Genomic DNA, 15,096 nt, shown 5'->3' with positions numbered 1-15,096 from the left:
CATGGGAGAGCGAGACATGGTCTCATTGAGATATTGTTACCTCGCTGATTATCAGGGTTGATTCTGCTGCTCTGGCTGGCTAGCTGGGTGCAGCCTGCCCTCCTCACATCTCGGTGTCTGTCTCTCCCAAAGCTGAATGCTTGGTAGAGGAAGATGGTTTTCCCTAGTAGAGAAGATCATTATTTCATAAAGGTAATACAAGTAGCTGTGCTGCCCTCCAAATGAGCTTGCAAGAATCAGTGAGTGAAGAATATGTTTCTAAGGACAAAAAGAAATATGGTATTTTCATCCAGTTAGTTATTCAACAGGAAGAACTGTGTCTCACAATATTATGCATGAACCTTAATCATCCCATTTTGCTAAAAAGACATGTGACTTTATTCTTTCATCTCTTATAATGTTTATGCACTAAAATGTACTCGATATATTTGCCATAACAATGCTGAAGACAGGTGTGTGTAACAAGGCAACTGGGAAGAAATAGGTGATATAGAAATAAAAACATTCATTGGATTATTTGGTATTTATAAATCTAAAAATGAAAATGTTTTGCAATTATGGAATAAAGGTGATACACATACATATGAGCCTATATATATGTGTGTGTGAATGTATACACACATCAAACACACACAAAGTGAGTATGTGTGTGTATCTTCAAATCCAGGAAAATATGGAATAAACATTTGAGTTTGCTATATCTAAATTCTTATTATAATTTCTAATAAATTTATTTTTTACTATTTCCTTATTCTTCTATAAATTATAAAATGATTCAAAAGATAGATAGGTGGGTAGGTAGATAGATTAGATAGATAGATAGATAGATAGATAGATAGATAGATAAAAAGAGTGCCTTGGACCCAGATGGTAAATGGTGATCATTATTTTTCCTGGTATACTAAGGGTGTAAGGCGTCATGCGAATCCTATAATTTGACAACTCCTTCTAGGTGAAACCTGTAATGAAATAGGTGTGTCTGCCCCACCTTCCCAACACCAGCTCTTCGACCCACAGTAACTCCAGCCCCGGCTGCTGTGCCCGTGGTTGAAGCCACAGGGCTGCCACATTCTGGGATTGTGGACAATGACGGTGGGTGGAGAGCATGAGGTAGCATGACAGCATTTCTCTTTGGCAACTTCTGGAGCACGGCTTCCTGGCATTTTTAGAGCCCCCAAATATTTGTGACAACAGGTGGTGCTCACATCTCTAAATTACTAGAGTTCTGGCCACCAAGGTGTCCAAAGTCAGGAAATTCAGTGGAACTTAACAGAGCCGGACCACCCTGAGGACTGGGATCCTTGAGCCCACAGCAGCTCTACTCAGGGACCCACCCACAAGCTCTCCAGAGAGATAAGGAAAGCTGCAACTCAGACAGTACATGTTTCTGAGTCATTTCCTGGGGAGTGGCTCTGAGCCTCTACCCTGCCCCAGGCCCCAAATCTGCATGAGCAAACATAATTTTTTCCACTCGGACCATCAAAACCACCACAGTTCCTGGTCCACTGCTAGATCTCTTACTGACCAGCCTGGCTTGGAGGGGAGAGACAGAGCAGTGGGTCTTCCTCCATAGGGACGAAAATCAGGAGACAGACTAGAGACAGGGTTCCTCTCTGCTCCTGATTTGTGGGACCAGAACAGGAGGCGCAGCGGCACTCAGCCCTGCTGGGCCCAACACCCTCTCCTCCCTCACATGTGCAGTCTGTGCCTTGGTGCTCTGAACTGGCACAGGGTACGTGCTCAATAAATATTTCTGACTAAATAATCTTCCCATCCTCACATTGTGAGCCTGTTTAACCTGGTTTCTTTCGTGTTTTAAGTTTACCACTTAAAAATTCATACTGCTTTGCTCTAAAAGAGTATTTGCTTTTCTCTCTTCCTCTAAAGAGCATCCAGCAAACCACAAGGAGAGGCCACACTCTGGATAATTGGGAAATCATAGACCTTTCTGGCAGCAGGGGCTTGACTGAGAAACAGGAAATTCCTGTTCCTCGGGCTGACGGGTTTTTTTGCTTTGGCTCCTGATCAAGGGGTGACTAAGCAACAGAGGGGGATTTTGCCAAGTATAGAGAGGCTCACAGTGGAGCAAAGGGAGCTCTATAGGCTGGGCTGGAAATGAGAAAAGGGTGGCTAAAGGAAGCCAACCAGAACCAAAGCAACATTCCCAGTGGGCTCCAGAAATGCCTCATATCTAGGATAAAACACAAAAATGTACCACAGCATTTAACTCCTTTGTACCATTTGGTGTTTTACGCCTCAGCTGACTTGCTGATCCACAGACCTAAGAAGTGACTTGCTTTCTCTATCAAAAACTACTAACCCCTGAAGGACAATTTTGCAACATCTATCAAAAATTTAAATGCTCGTATCAGGGAAACCATTGATTCTATAATACTTCCAAGAATTTCTCCTCAGTTATACCTATATGTGTACAGGATTTCTGGAACATTTCTTAGGGAAAAAATGAAACCATCTAACTGTCTTTCAGTAAAAGTCCACTACTAGACCTTTGATATTATATTTGTATTATAGAATGCTATGTAGTCATTAAGAAGAATAAGGTGGAAATATATGCACTGATATGAAAAGATGTCCAAAATAAATCATTAAGTGAAAACAAAGTAAGTGGTGAATGATTATATACAGTGTGACTCCATATATGTAAATCCAACAAAATAATTACTGGAAAACTCCTCAAGAAACAGATTACAGAGGGTAGTGGATCTAGAAGGAACGAGAAGCTGTTGCTTTTCGCTCTAAAGCCTTCTACATTATTGGAACTTCCAGTAATAAGCCTGTATTTCTTTTTCTAGTAATAACAATGAGTTTTAAGAGAAAAAATTAAAATGCACATATACAGATATATATACAATGTCTAAGGAAAATATTTTATTATAAAGTGTTGAAGCACTTGATCTGACAGGTCTACAGAAGGGCTGAAATTCACTATCACAGGAGAAAAATCTAAGATATGCAGTCACTATATGCACTCACTCTTTCATCTGTTCATTTACATATTGAAGGCCACAACTGCGCTATGTGTTAATTAAAAAAAATAACTAAGATATGGTGTCCATCTTCAAGGAGCTTATACTCTCAACAGGAAGAGATGTACGTGTAGATAAATAACTGCTTGCAGCAGTCAAGGACATCAGGGTACTGTGGAGACACTGGTCAGCTCTATTGGATGGGGAGTGGATGGGAGAGGCCATCAGCAACACCTTCAGAAAGAAAGGGCTGCTCTGTTGAGTCCTAGGATGAGCAAGTATTTACAGTAAAGCCAGAGACCTAGTTCTAAAGAGTCCTCACCAATTCCTGCAACCCCTCTGGACTTCAGCTTCTTTATCTCTAATGGAATCAGCTCCAAGAATTCCAACCCATAGAAAATCATTCAAATAGATAGCTAATGAGAACCCGACTGTATAACACAGGGAACTCTACTCAGTGCTCTGTGGTGACCTAAACGGGAAGGAAATCCAAAAAAGAGGAGATATATATATATGGATAACTGATTCACTTTGCTGTACAGCAGAAACTTACACACTGTAAAGCAACTATACTTCAATAAAAGATAAATAAATAAATAGATTTGTGTAGACTAAAAAAATTTTTTTAATAAATTTAGACAAAAAAAGAAAATCATTCACTCACCCAGCAAATACTTACTGAGTATCTCAGTGGTCCAAATAACAGAAACCTTGAAATAATAAAAACCCAGAGGGACCAAAGTCTTAGGGATGTCTCGTCTTATAATTCAGGAAGCAACCAAAGTTACCTCCACATTTGATCAGTGGAGGAGAAAGAGGAGAGATTCTCTCCTCTGGAATCTAGGAGTTGCTCTCTTCCTGCCAAAGGCTCAGATGTTCTACATAAGCCCAACTGCCAACTGCCAGGTTGCAGAGCAAAAGATGTGCAGAGAAAGGAAAGCCAATTCCAGGAACAGGCCACTTTAGCAGAACACTGCAAAATGCACTAAACAGAGATTCAAGTCTGCAACTGCCAATTAGCTGGTGAAGACAGTGCTTGAAGCCTGAAATTTAAGAAATTGTCAACAAACTCTAAGACTTCATAGTAGGAGCTTTGAATATCAGGAAGGGACCCATGTGGATCATATGACGGAGGCAGCAAGGCAAAGAGCAGGTACATAAAAGTTCAGGGAAATAAGCAAACCCAAGATTACAAAGTAGAAGATCAAGACAGCAATAATTCCTTTAACCACACCTACTTAAGGAGTTTAGTCAGATCCCTAAGAGACATAGAATTTGTTACCATTTAAATAACACCATATTACTCTATTACTTATATATTTATGATTGAGTTAACACTTTAAAAACAGTATATAGATTTTTCTAAAGTGTGAATTCAGTCATTCTCATCTTCAGTTAAAACAAATAAATAAGTTACTTTGGGGAATATTTACTTGAGCTGAGTGGACCCTTCTGACAGCGAGTCAAGATCCTGGTTCCTAGAATAGGCAAAACAGGTAAGAAGATGCCTTAACAAGGATTACTCCTTCCAGGGTGGGCCGTACTTTAAGTAAAAAGGGAGTAGATAGTTGTCATTGATTATTTTCCTTGGATCCTGAACATCCAAATCACAACCAGCCATCTCCTACTGCAACTTCTCAAGGGAGATGTGCAAAATCACTGCTTGTTATTATAAATCATGAACCCCCAAATCCCATATAGAAATCCCAGACAGAGAATAAGTTGAACTAAACAATAAAATTCCTTTCAGTCTTCAACTCTTTCCTCACTTTAGGCCTTGCCCTTGATACCTAACTAATCCAATGACAAAAAGAGTAAGACACCAGAGAAAGCACTGAGGAAACACAATTCTTTCCAGAGTGCACCCCTGTTCCAGCTGTCTACTGCCGCATAACAAACCACCCCAAAACTTAGTGCCTCATAGAACAGCTCTCCTCTGCTTCACATGGTGTCAGCAGGGTAGCTTGAGGCTGGAGGATCCACTTCCAAGATAGCGCACTCACACGGCTGGCTATTTGGTGGTGGCTGGTGGTTTCCCTGCACATGGATCTATCCTTGTGGCAGCTTGGGCTTCTTCACAGCATGGTGGCTGGTTTCCTTGAGTGAGCACCCCAAGAGAGAAGCAGATAGACTCCATGTCACCTTTTAACATCAAGTCTCAGAAATCACATAGTGTCACCTCCAAAGTAGCCACCACAAGCCCACCCAGGTTCAAGGAGAAGAAACATAGATCCTACCTCCTGAGTGGGGAAGTGTGAGGGTCACCTTGTAAGAAGAGCATGTGGAAGGGCAGATAGTGTTATGGTCATTTTTGGAAAATATAATCTCCCAACACAGCTTCCCAACACCCATTCCATCCCTAAACAATTTGTCTCAGCTAATTGAGGTAATTCCATCCCTTTGGCCATCTATACGTTCAGGGATAGGCAGGCCTAAACCGTGTGGGATAATGGGATTTAAGAGAAGGCTGTTCAGGGTTTCTGGAAAAGAAAAGCAAGTCTCTCCCTGAGATATGAACAAGAAAATACATGCCCTGGATATGTCACCTATGATTATAATGGTAAAGTGGATCATGGGATAAAAAGATGAAAGAACCTCACCCTTAATGACATCACTGAGCTGCTGAATCAATCAACCTTGGAGCCTCTTCTGCTCCAGGGGACTCCTGCTGTAAAGACAATAAATAATAATTTTATGGTTCCTTAAACTGTCTTAAGTCAATTTCCTATTATCTTCACCCCAAAGCACCCTAACTCATATATTTTCTCTCTAAAGCCTGGGAACAGAGCTGAACTAACCAGCCCACGCCTAGGCCTCCCAAGAGCTGGGGGGTGGGGATATGGGGACCAGGGAGAGGTGAATCAGAAGGAAGTCTTATTGCACAAAAATGTCAAACTGTTGATAAAGACTGCAACGTAGACCACAGGAAATTTTAAATTCTTCATTTGTCACGTAAAAGTCCTCATGCCTACTACTAACCCATCACACACTTGTCCTAGACCCAGAGTATGAGTAGTAGTAGTTTGAATGACATTTAGGGTGAGTGGGTGGTGCCCCACAAAAAAGGCATTATATTACACCTGGTCCTCAAGGAGCTGGCAGTCTAACAGGAAAAAAAGTGGTACATACTTAAATAGCTATAATTCAAGATAAGCTGTAATACATGCCACAAAAAAAGTGCAGATAAAAGGCTGTAGTAGATCAATGAAGAGACAGATCCTTTTTAGTTGGAAGAGATAAGTAAAAAGCTTCCTGGAGAAGGTTCTTTATGAGTTGGATCTTTGTACAGGTAGAATTTGGACATGAGAAGATGAAGGAAAAATTCCAGATGAAAGGAAGGAAACACAAGAAAAAAATCAGTAAATGGGAAATTCTGGGGCTCCTAAAGACAGGAAGATATTCAAACTGTGACCTAGCACTGACCAATCAGAACAGTGGCCAGGCTACGAGGCTGGAGCAAGTCCTAGAGACCCTCACCACTCCGTGCATTAATCCTATGTTACTTGATTATGGGAATCACATGGCCCAGGAGAGGGACTGAGGTGGCTGGGGCTTCAGGTGAATGGCACTCAGGGATTCAGGAAAGAAGAGAGGACAGGGCCACCCTGGTGGGCAAGTGGTTAGGAATCCGCCTGCCAATGCAGGGGACACGGGTTCAAGCCCTGGTCTGGGAAGATGCCACGTGCCGCGGAGAACCTGAGCCTGTGTGGCACAACTACTGAAGCCCGTGAGCCTAGAGCCCGTGCTCTGCAACAAGAGAAGCCACCGCAATGAGAAGCCCGCGCACTGCAAGAAAGAGTAGCCCCCATTCGCTGAAACTAGAGAAAGCCCACACACAGCAACGAAGATAAGTTACTAAACTCACTGGAAGTTTGTATTCTACAAATAACTTCTTAAATCCCCAGCTCTCTCCATCCCTCTTTTCCATTTAACTTGTTCTTTGATTTTATGGAGAAATTTTTTTGTGCCCACCCACCTTCCATGTCCTCACTCCTTCCTTTTTCTTCCTGTACTCAATGCCCAATCAAGTGGATTACTTTCTCACCCACACCCTCAACTCTCTGAATAAATTGAAGGAGTCATTCATTAATTAAGGTTAAAGAGGATTTTCAAAGCCAGATAGAAGCTAAGAAGTTTGGATTTGATATAAAAGGCATTAGACAGCCATCTTGTTTTGTTCTTTTGTTGTGTTTCATTTTTAAGCAGGCACTTGATCAGAGCTGTACATTAGAAAAATGTGTCTTTGGGCTTCCCTGGTGGTGCAGTGGTTGGGAGTCCGCCTGCCGATGCAGGTGACACGGGTTCGTGCCCCGGTCCGGGAGGATCTCACGTGCCGCGGAGCAGCTGGGCCTGTGAGCCATGGCCGCTGAGCCTGCGCGTCCGGAGCCTGTGCTCCGCATCAGGAGAGGCCACAACGGTGACAGGCCCGCGTACCACACACACACACACACAAAATGTGTCTTTAACAGTCAATAGAACAGATTGGAGGGCAAGAGACCAGTTAGGAAACTGGAGGAAAGAGGGAATGCAAACCTAAGCTAGAACACTGGAGGTGAGAATAGAAAATATGAGGGGCAGATCCAAGAGAAAGTGTAAAAATAAAACTGATGGTACTTGGCACTCGATAAGATTTGGGGGTAAGAAAGGGATTTAGAGTCAAAACCTGGCTCCAAAGTTCTCAAGTCGGGAGAATAGAAGAATGGCAATACCATTAGCAGAGGTAAGGAAGACAGAAGAGAAACAGATTTAGGGAAAACAAGTATCTCTTGAATTGAGTTTGAGGCTCAGGTGAGACTTTCAAGTGGATTCAAGAACAACTGAAAATGTGGGTCTGGCGTAGGTGAGAAGAGATGAAGGTTTGCTCAGAAGTGACCAGCTGAGGCTGCAGGAGCAGAGGGGATGCCAGGAAGCAGTTTACACAATGCCCTGCAGCCCATTATCTTTCCTTTGCATCTATTCCCGTTTTTGAAGCCCTCTCAAAGCCATCTTTTTTTTTTTTTTTTTTTTTTGCGGTACGCGGGCCTCTCACTGTTGTGGCCTCTCCCGTTGCGGAGCACAGGCTCCGGACGCGCAGGCTCAGGGGCCATGGCTTACGGGTCTAGCCGCTCCGCGGCATGTGGGATCTTCCCGGACCGGGGCACGAACCCCTGTCCCCTGCATCGGCAGGCGGACTCTCAACCACTGCGCCACCAGGGAACCCCAAAGCCATCATTTTATCTGATAGTCATAACAATCTTGTGAAGTAGGAAAGGAAAGGGCACCTACTTTTACAGGTAAGGAAATGGAAGCTCAGAGGACTGAGGGGTTTTGCCAAACGTATTGCATTGAAGTAACTACAGATCCAGGATTAGAAGCCAGAGCTTCTGATTCTTCATACAACTCCCAACTCCGTTGCCAACTGCTCACAGATAAATGCCCTACTTGCAGGGTTCAGTAGTTTGCAGTAGTACTGTACCGTTGCAGTTCTTTGGGGTCTAGGGTCTTGCTTTGTTTTGTTTGTTTTTTTAACTGTTTTCGGTTTAGAGAGAAGTCTGTAACAACGATGCTCCAGCTGGCACAAATCACTACCGTTTAGTCTGTTAACGTCTCCAGTGTGAAAGAGACAGCCCTGGTTTCTAGGGAACTTATAGCCCACATTCCACGTTGCACGTTTTTCAAAGGGACCTTTCTGCCTGTCTAACATGAATGACCAGAATGAGCTCGTGAGCTTGTACAGGGAAAAGACCCACGGACTTGGACAGACTTCCAGAAGACCGCTATGCAAAACTTTCAATTCGGAAAAGTCCAAAATCTTCAAGGTTCACGGCACAGGGGAGAGAGATTCTTCAGGGTTCAGCGAGGACAATGGGTTTTGTGTGAGTTTTATGGTGAAGCCGTGTGCTTGGCAAAGAAGGGCGACGGCGAGCAGTCCGGATCCGCGCGGCGGCGGGCGGAGCTGAGGAGGGGGCGCGTGAGTCAGGCGGAAGCCGCGCGGGGCGGAGCCGGGTGGGGCCTGACCTGGGAAGCAGCAGACCCGGCCCGCCGCCCAGTTCTCGCCTCGCCGCTCCTCGCTCGCAATCCCGTTCTTCGCTCCTCTCCGAACATGGTAAGCCGCACTTTTTGTCTTCCTCTTGCATGAAAAGAAAAAAGCAACAGCATACTTTTCACCAGGCTTGGTCTTTGATTTTTATGTGGACATGGCAGGAAACAGAGCAGGACGAATGAATCTATGGCAGGGAATTAGGAAAGAGCGGATGGAAGGAAGAAGCCCTGAGTTATACCTGTAATAACAGCCTAGGGATAGCAACGGGAGGTTCTTTTGTTTTCCAGGCGAAGGTCTAGGGCTGGGATAGAGGAAATGCACTGCGAGCCGCGCCCCGCCCGGAGCCCCGCACGGGGTGAAGCCGCTCTGACCCCTCGCTCAGCCGGGACGGGGGCGGGGGTGTCCGGCCGGTGCGGGACGCCCCTCGCCGCCGGTGTCCGCGGAGCCCGGGGTACGACCTAAAGACAGGGGCTAGAATTCTGCGCGGCGACGCTAGTTATGTACAGTTCTAGAGACCAGAAAGGGAACGTTTCAGACCTAATGGTCTGACCCCTAGGGGAAATCAGAGTTTCAGTAATCGACCGGCAAACGGCCAAGACGCAGAGACTGAAACTGAAGCGAGTCCCAGCTAGCCGAGCGGCAGTCAGGAATGTGGGAGGAGCCCGGCGACCGGAAGCCCCCTCCTCCTTTCTTTTCCCCCCTGGCCCATCATCTTGTTAGGTGGTCACCCCGTCTCCTGCTTTTCTTCTCTCAGCTCCTGCCATCCCCATTTTGAACTCTATCTTTTCCATTAATCCACCTCCAAAATCTGCCTCTTCCTTGGCCTCTCTTTCGTGAAGGGAGGTCTGCAAACTTCCGCCCAAGGGCCAAATCGGGGTTCTGTTCGCCCACGAGCTACGAACGGATTTTACATATTTAAATAGTTGAGAGAAAGTTAAAGGAAGAATAATACTTTGTAACACGTGAAAATTATATGAAAATCAAACTTCAGTGTTCATAAAGTTTTATTGGCGCACGACCACGCCCATTCATGAGTTTTCTGTGTGGTTGCTGCCCTGCTACAAAAGCAGAGTGACAGAGCCCATATGAGCCGCACTGGCCTAAAATTTATACCATCTGGCCCTTTACAAAACACGTTTGCCAACCCCTGCTTTAGTCTGCCAGTCTGTACCCTCGACTGCTCTTTCCCCTTTCCGTGCAAAAGCGAGGAATCAGTCACATGGAACCTTGAAAAGGCAGACCCAGCACCACCAAGTGGTGAAGACCTGGAATGACCGCCCCGGCGGAAGGTGGATACCACCAGGGCTCCTTGGGAGGAAAGGGAGCATGTTAGTTAAGAATGAGAACTGCAATACTTGAGTTTTTTCAGGCGTTACTTTTTTTTTTTTAAACTTTCTCAAATGTTGAGTGTTTAGCATGCATTTTTTAAAATTTATTTTTGTCTGCGTTGGATCTTAGTTGCTGTGCGTGGGCTTTTGCAAGTTGTGAGCGGTGGCTACTCTTTGTTGCAGTACGAGGGCTTCTCACTGCCGTGGCTTCTCTTGTTGTGGAGCACGGGCTCTAGGTGCACGGGCTGCAGTAGTTGCGGCATGCAGGCTCAGTAGTTGTGGCTCACGGGCTCTAGAGCGCATGTTCAGTAGTTGTGGCACACAGGCTTAGTTGCTCCGCTGCATATGAGATCTTCCCGGACCAGGGCTCGAACCCGTGTCCCCTGCATTGGCAGGCGGATTCTTCACCACTGCACCACCAGGGAAGTCCCTAGCATGCATTTTTTAAATTCTCTCACAGCACCCATTTATCACGCTGTTTTCTCCTTCCTATCATTGTTCCCATCAAATACAACTCAGGATGCAGTGATGGGGAGCACTGGCTTCCATCCAAGCAGGAGATCTTCTCTTCTCCTTCAGCCACTGCTCCAACTTGAGCAAAGCTTTCCTGTCTCTGGGCCTCTCTGCCCCTCCAGCACTACAAATTTTGCAATTCCATTTAAGTAATTTGATAATTGTGTTTCTTTTCCTCTGGAAATTACCTCTGGGAAGAAATGCAGCGGTTTTAATTTTATCCATGCGGCTGATAGCAACAGTTTTAAAGGGGGAAAAAAATCTGTCAAGATTGACGTTAAGGAGAGAAAAAGGAAAAGCAGAAAGCCACTTTGAAACTGGAAAATCAAAAAGCAATCTGAATTCCGCAAAGAAAAGAGGCAGAGAACACATCTGTAGGTCTAGAAAAAGATCACAAAGCCCTATGCTCCTCAACCTGGAACCTTCTACCCTATCTGGTGTGCCCTTCCAGTCAGCCTTGTTCCTGTAATCTGACACATTAGTAAGACTGTGAGATTGTAGTCCTGGTAAGAAAAGCTGTTGTGCAAACACATCTGTTTCTAGGCTGTGGTATTTTGTTTCTCACCAAAACTCTGAAGCTACCAACACTTTTCTAAAGAAAAAGTTCTGACAATGTGACCATTGAGGAAGAATCCATCTCCAGAAGGGGCTTTATAGATGTTTCAGGATGCAATGAGCACTGGGCACCTGGCTAGGCAGTTAAAGCACCTGGAGAGACTGAAGGAGGGAAGGAGACTGGTAGCTGTGCAGCTAAGAGCTCAGATCAATAACAGGGCTCACATCAATCCTTAACATATTAATTATGGGGCCTGAAAGCCTCCAGCTCTGGGCTCCAGGAAGTCCATCCCAAGAACAAATTAACGGGCTAAGTGCCACATTGCGAATGTTACCATCTAATGTAGACATTGTTAATGTCCAGAGAGAAAGCTTTGGAGGAAGGGTGTGGCCCTGCAAGTTTTCCAGAAAGTCTGCAGTTCCCCTTCTTATCCACCAGGGTGGGGCCCCATGAGTTCCTCACGTCTGGGGCCCAGGTGCTGGCTGGAATGAGGGGCAGACTCAGCGTGACACAATTTCCTTGAAGACTTCTGTTGTAAGGAAAGCAGAGCCCAGAACAGGATATGAACCTTGTGCTCCTTCTAGTGCAACCACAGCTGTGGTTCAGCTCCGTAGATGCGATGGGAGCTGTGTGAGCGGCAACCTAAGAGCCCCCATATCAACCTTCCTGGTGTGAAGTGACCAGAGAAGTTCCACCAGCCTTTTCTGTGGGAATTAGTGGCATGTGGGAATAGAAGGAGCAAAGGCCAAGGGCTGCAGAAAGCAACCTGGAGGCTAAGATTGTAGAAGTAGCTCTGCCATGTCAGTTCCCTTCTCATGCCTCACGTGTAAAATTAAGGGGTTCTAACTCTCAAATACGAAAGCTGTTTTCCAACATCCAAAAAATTCTCAGATCTCCTACCTCATACACAATAATAACTATGCTTTTAGTTTTCTAGAAAATGTATGAGTCCTGGGAATTCAGTATTCCTTTAAAAAGAAATGCCATTTATCACAGTAGCCTCCATATACTCTTGGAAAATAGGGAACTTTTTAATCTATAGACGATGCTTGGTATGCATATGGATTTGTGGATATATAGTTATACATATATTTACCCGCACATTCTAAAAATATCAGTAAACCCTGTCACCTCACGCTCATCTAGGCAGTCTACTGCTTTCAAACATACCAGCATGCTCCATATTTACCCTCACTAATTTTCACCTGGAATAAACATGTGAGGAGATGTGGGGAGGAAGCTCACTGAATGTGACTTTCTGTGGTTGTCTTGGGCCCCTTAGCCCCCTAAACAACGACCAAGTCTTTCAGGAAACTGCTTGACCCAAAATGAAGAGACGAGATCCTCTGGAGTTTTCCCTAGCACCCAGCTTTTGATATCTTGCCCTTGTCTGAACCCTGAATTTTTTTTTTCCAAAGGCAAAAACATCCAGCCCTACAGAGACTGAACGGTGCATTGAGTCTCTGATTGCTGTTTTCCAAAGGCATGCTGGAAGGGACGGTAACAACTGCAAACTCTCCAAGGCCGAGTTCCTTATCTTCATGAATACAGAGCTGGGTGCCTTCACAAAGGTATTGGTCCCTGCCCCCAACCCCAGGCCACCCACAGCATGAAATAAGACCCTGGCAGAATGGCTAGGAGTGAAGGACAGCAGCTGAGCCCCTAGGGCTGAGTAAGCTCTGAATGACTATTAAAGGACCTTCTGTTCTCCTCTTCTTTGAATAAAGTATGTTCTAAAGATCAAAGTTATCAAACTACACTGACATAGGGAACAGTAATTTTTTTCATTTAAGGAGAGGGGCTTACAAAATGGTAAATGGAGTAATAGAAGAGTTTTCAAAATTTATTCCTCCACCCCAAAGCCTCTAGGGCAGCCACAGAACTTTCTGTAGTGATGGAATTAATGTTCTATATATGCGCTACCTGATATGGTAGCCACTAGCAACTAAAGGACTGACTTTCTAAATTAATTAAGTAGCCATATGTAACCAGTGGATGTAAGTGTGTGTATGTGCTGGGGGCTTGGGTGAGTGGAGGATGGGGCTGATTAGGCAGGGCCCGCATCCTCTTTCCACCTCCAGTCACTCTGCTTTTACGTAGTTTGTATATTGGAGTTGCATGCAACACTTAGAAAAAGTTTTCCACTGTTTTTACAAAATTGAGTAACCCCTGATGGTCACAGAAGGAACCCTGGACTAGGAGCTAGAAAAGCTGGGTTCGTGTCCTAGGTCTTCCACTTAGGCCACTCACTTCACCTGTTTGAATCTGTTTCTGTCTCTGAAAAGTGCGAATATTAATAACCCCTACCCGGTACCTCACACTCGTGTAAGAATAAAATGTGGAAACATTTTTGAAAGCATCTTAGAAAGTACAATATAAAGGTACTAATATCATTATTATTGTTATTATTATCTTTGCAGAACCAGAAGGACCCCAGTGTCCTTGACCGCATGATGAAGAAGCTGGACCTCGACTGTGATGGGCAGCTAGATTTCCAAGAATTTCTTAATCTTATTGGCGGCCTGGCCCTGTCTTGCCATGACTCCTTTATTAAGTCTACCTCTTCCCGGAAGTAAATTGGAGGAGCCTTTGGGCCTGGCCTCCAGCCCCACTCTCTTTCCTTCAGCCTCCCAATTATCATCTACCCCTCACAGCCTACACATACCCTGAGCCCAGTGTACCCACCACCCCATGCAGGCCACTCCTGGTAGTAGTAATAAAACAATATTGTTTTTTAAAGCACACACTGGAGGGTCAGTAAATTTGTGCAAGGGAGGGAGATGACTGGGAGGAATATAAATTAAATTGATGGAAACAGTTACCAGAAGTTGCAAAGTAAATAGGAAAAATGCATCTTGGGTGTATACATAATCATGACTAATGATACCAACATAATCATCTAAATTACTCAGACTGATGGAGAGACGTCACTTATTGTTCACTCATTAAATGTCTATACACCCCTACTACAGGCACTGTCATAGGCTTTGAAGATACAGTCGGCAAGACAGACAAGGTCCTACCTTCACTGAGGTTACCTTCTAGTGGGGGGAGAAACAATAAATGAATAAACAAACAAAGAACTATGAGTGCAAAAAGATAGTTGTTGTCTTTCTGAAAGCCAAATTGAATTCTTTTCAAAAACTTGATTAGAGAAATTCACTGAAGATAACTGTGGTTGATGTAGGTGTAGCTGAAACAACTGTAAACAAGTGTGAAAAGCCTCATAAAAATCTAGAAGCATCTTTCACTCAGAATGCCTCACAAGTATCTTTAAATTCCTCCACTTAAAGGAACTGGGACTTCATCCTGGTGGTCCAGGGGCTAAGACTCCACGTTTCCAATGCAGGGGGCCCAGGTTTGATCCCTGGTCAGGGAACTAGATCCCACAGGCAGCAACAAGGAGTTCGCATGCCACAGCTAAAGATCCTGCATGTCGCAACTTAAAAAAAAAAAAGATCCCACATGCTGCAATGAAGATCCTTCGTGCAGCAACTAAGACCCAGTGCAGCCAAATAAATACATAAATTGTTTTTTTAAAAAAGGAACTGAAAATCATAAGTGTGATTTATGCAAGAAAGGCAGTATAGCAAAATATTGGTAAATGTACACGTTTTTTTTTATTTTTTATTTTTTGCTTTATAACAAATTTAATCAGTTATACATATACATATGTTTCCATATCCCCTC

General features: G+C 44.4%; 2 protein-coding genes across 2 annotated transcripts in view; one reads left to right on the top strand and one right to left on the bottom strand.

Moving 5' to 3' along the window:
• The window catches only part of LCE5A (late cornified envelope 5A), a 190,260-nt gene extending 177,442 nt beyond the window's left edge, over positions 1–12,818 (bottom strand). The window contains 2 exon segments of the mRNA XM_082615736.1: positions 5,588–5,652; positions 9,248–12,818. Of these exon segments, the coding sequence (XP_082471862.1) occupies positions 5,588–5,599 (12 nt within the window). The 5' untranslated portion in view covers positions 5,600–5,652; positions 9,248–12,818.
• On the top strand, positions 8,731–14,150 carry S100A11 (S100 calcium binding protein A11). The gene is made up of 3 exons (XM_082615735.1): positions 8,731–9,072; positions 12,825–12,977; positions 13,827–14,150. The coding sequence occupies exons 1-3, from the start codon at positions 8,746–8,748 to the stop codon at positions 13,980–13,982; spliced, it is 636 nt and encodes a 211-aa protein (XP_082471861.1). The 5' UTR covers positions 8,731–8,745; the 3' UTR covers positions 13,983–14,150.
• The last annotated feature ends 946 nt before the right edge of the window (positions 14,151–15,096 follow it).

Source organism: Mesoplodon mirus (assembly GCF_964341445.2).
Source record: "Mesoplodon mirus genome assembly, chromosome: 3".
Taxonomy (NCBI): Eukaryota; Metazoa; Chordata; class Mammalia; order Artiodactyla; family Ziphiidae; genus Mesoplodon; species Mesoplodon mirus.
Note: the sequence above shows the minus strand (reverse complement) of the source record. Positions and strands in the feature narration are given on the sequence as shown.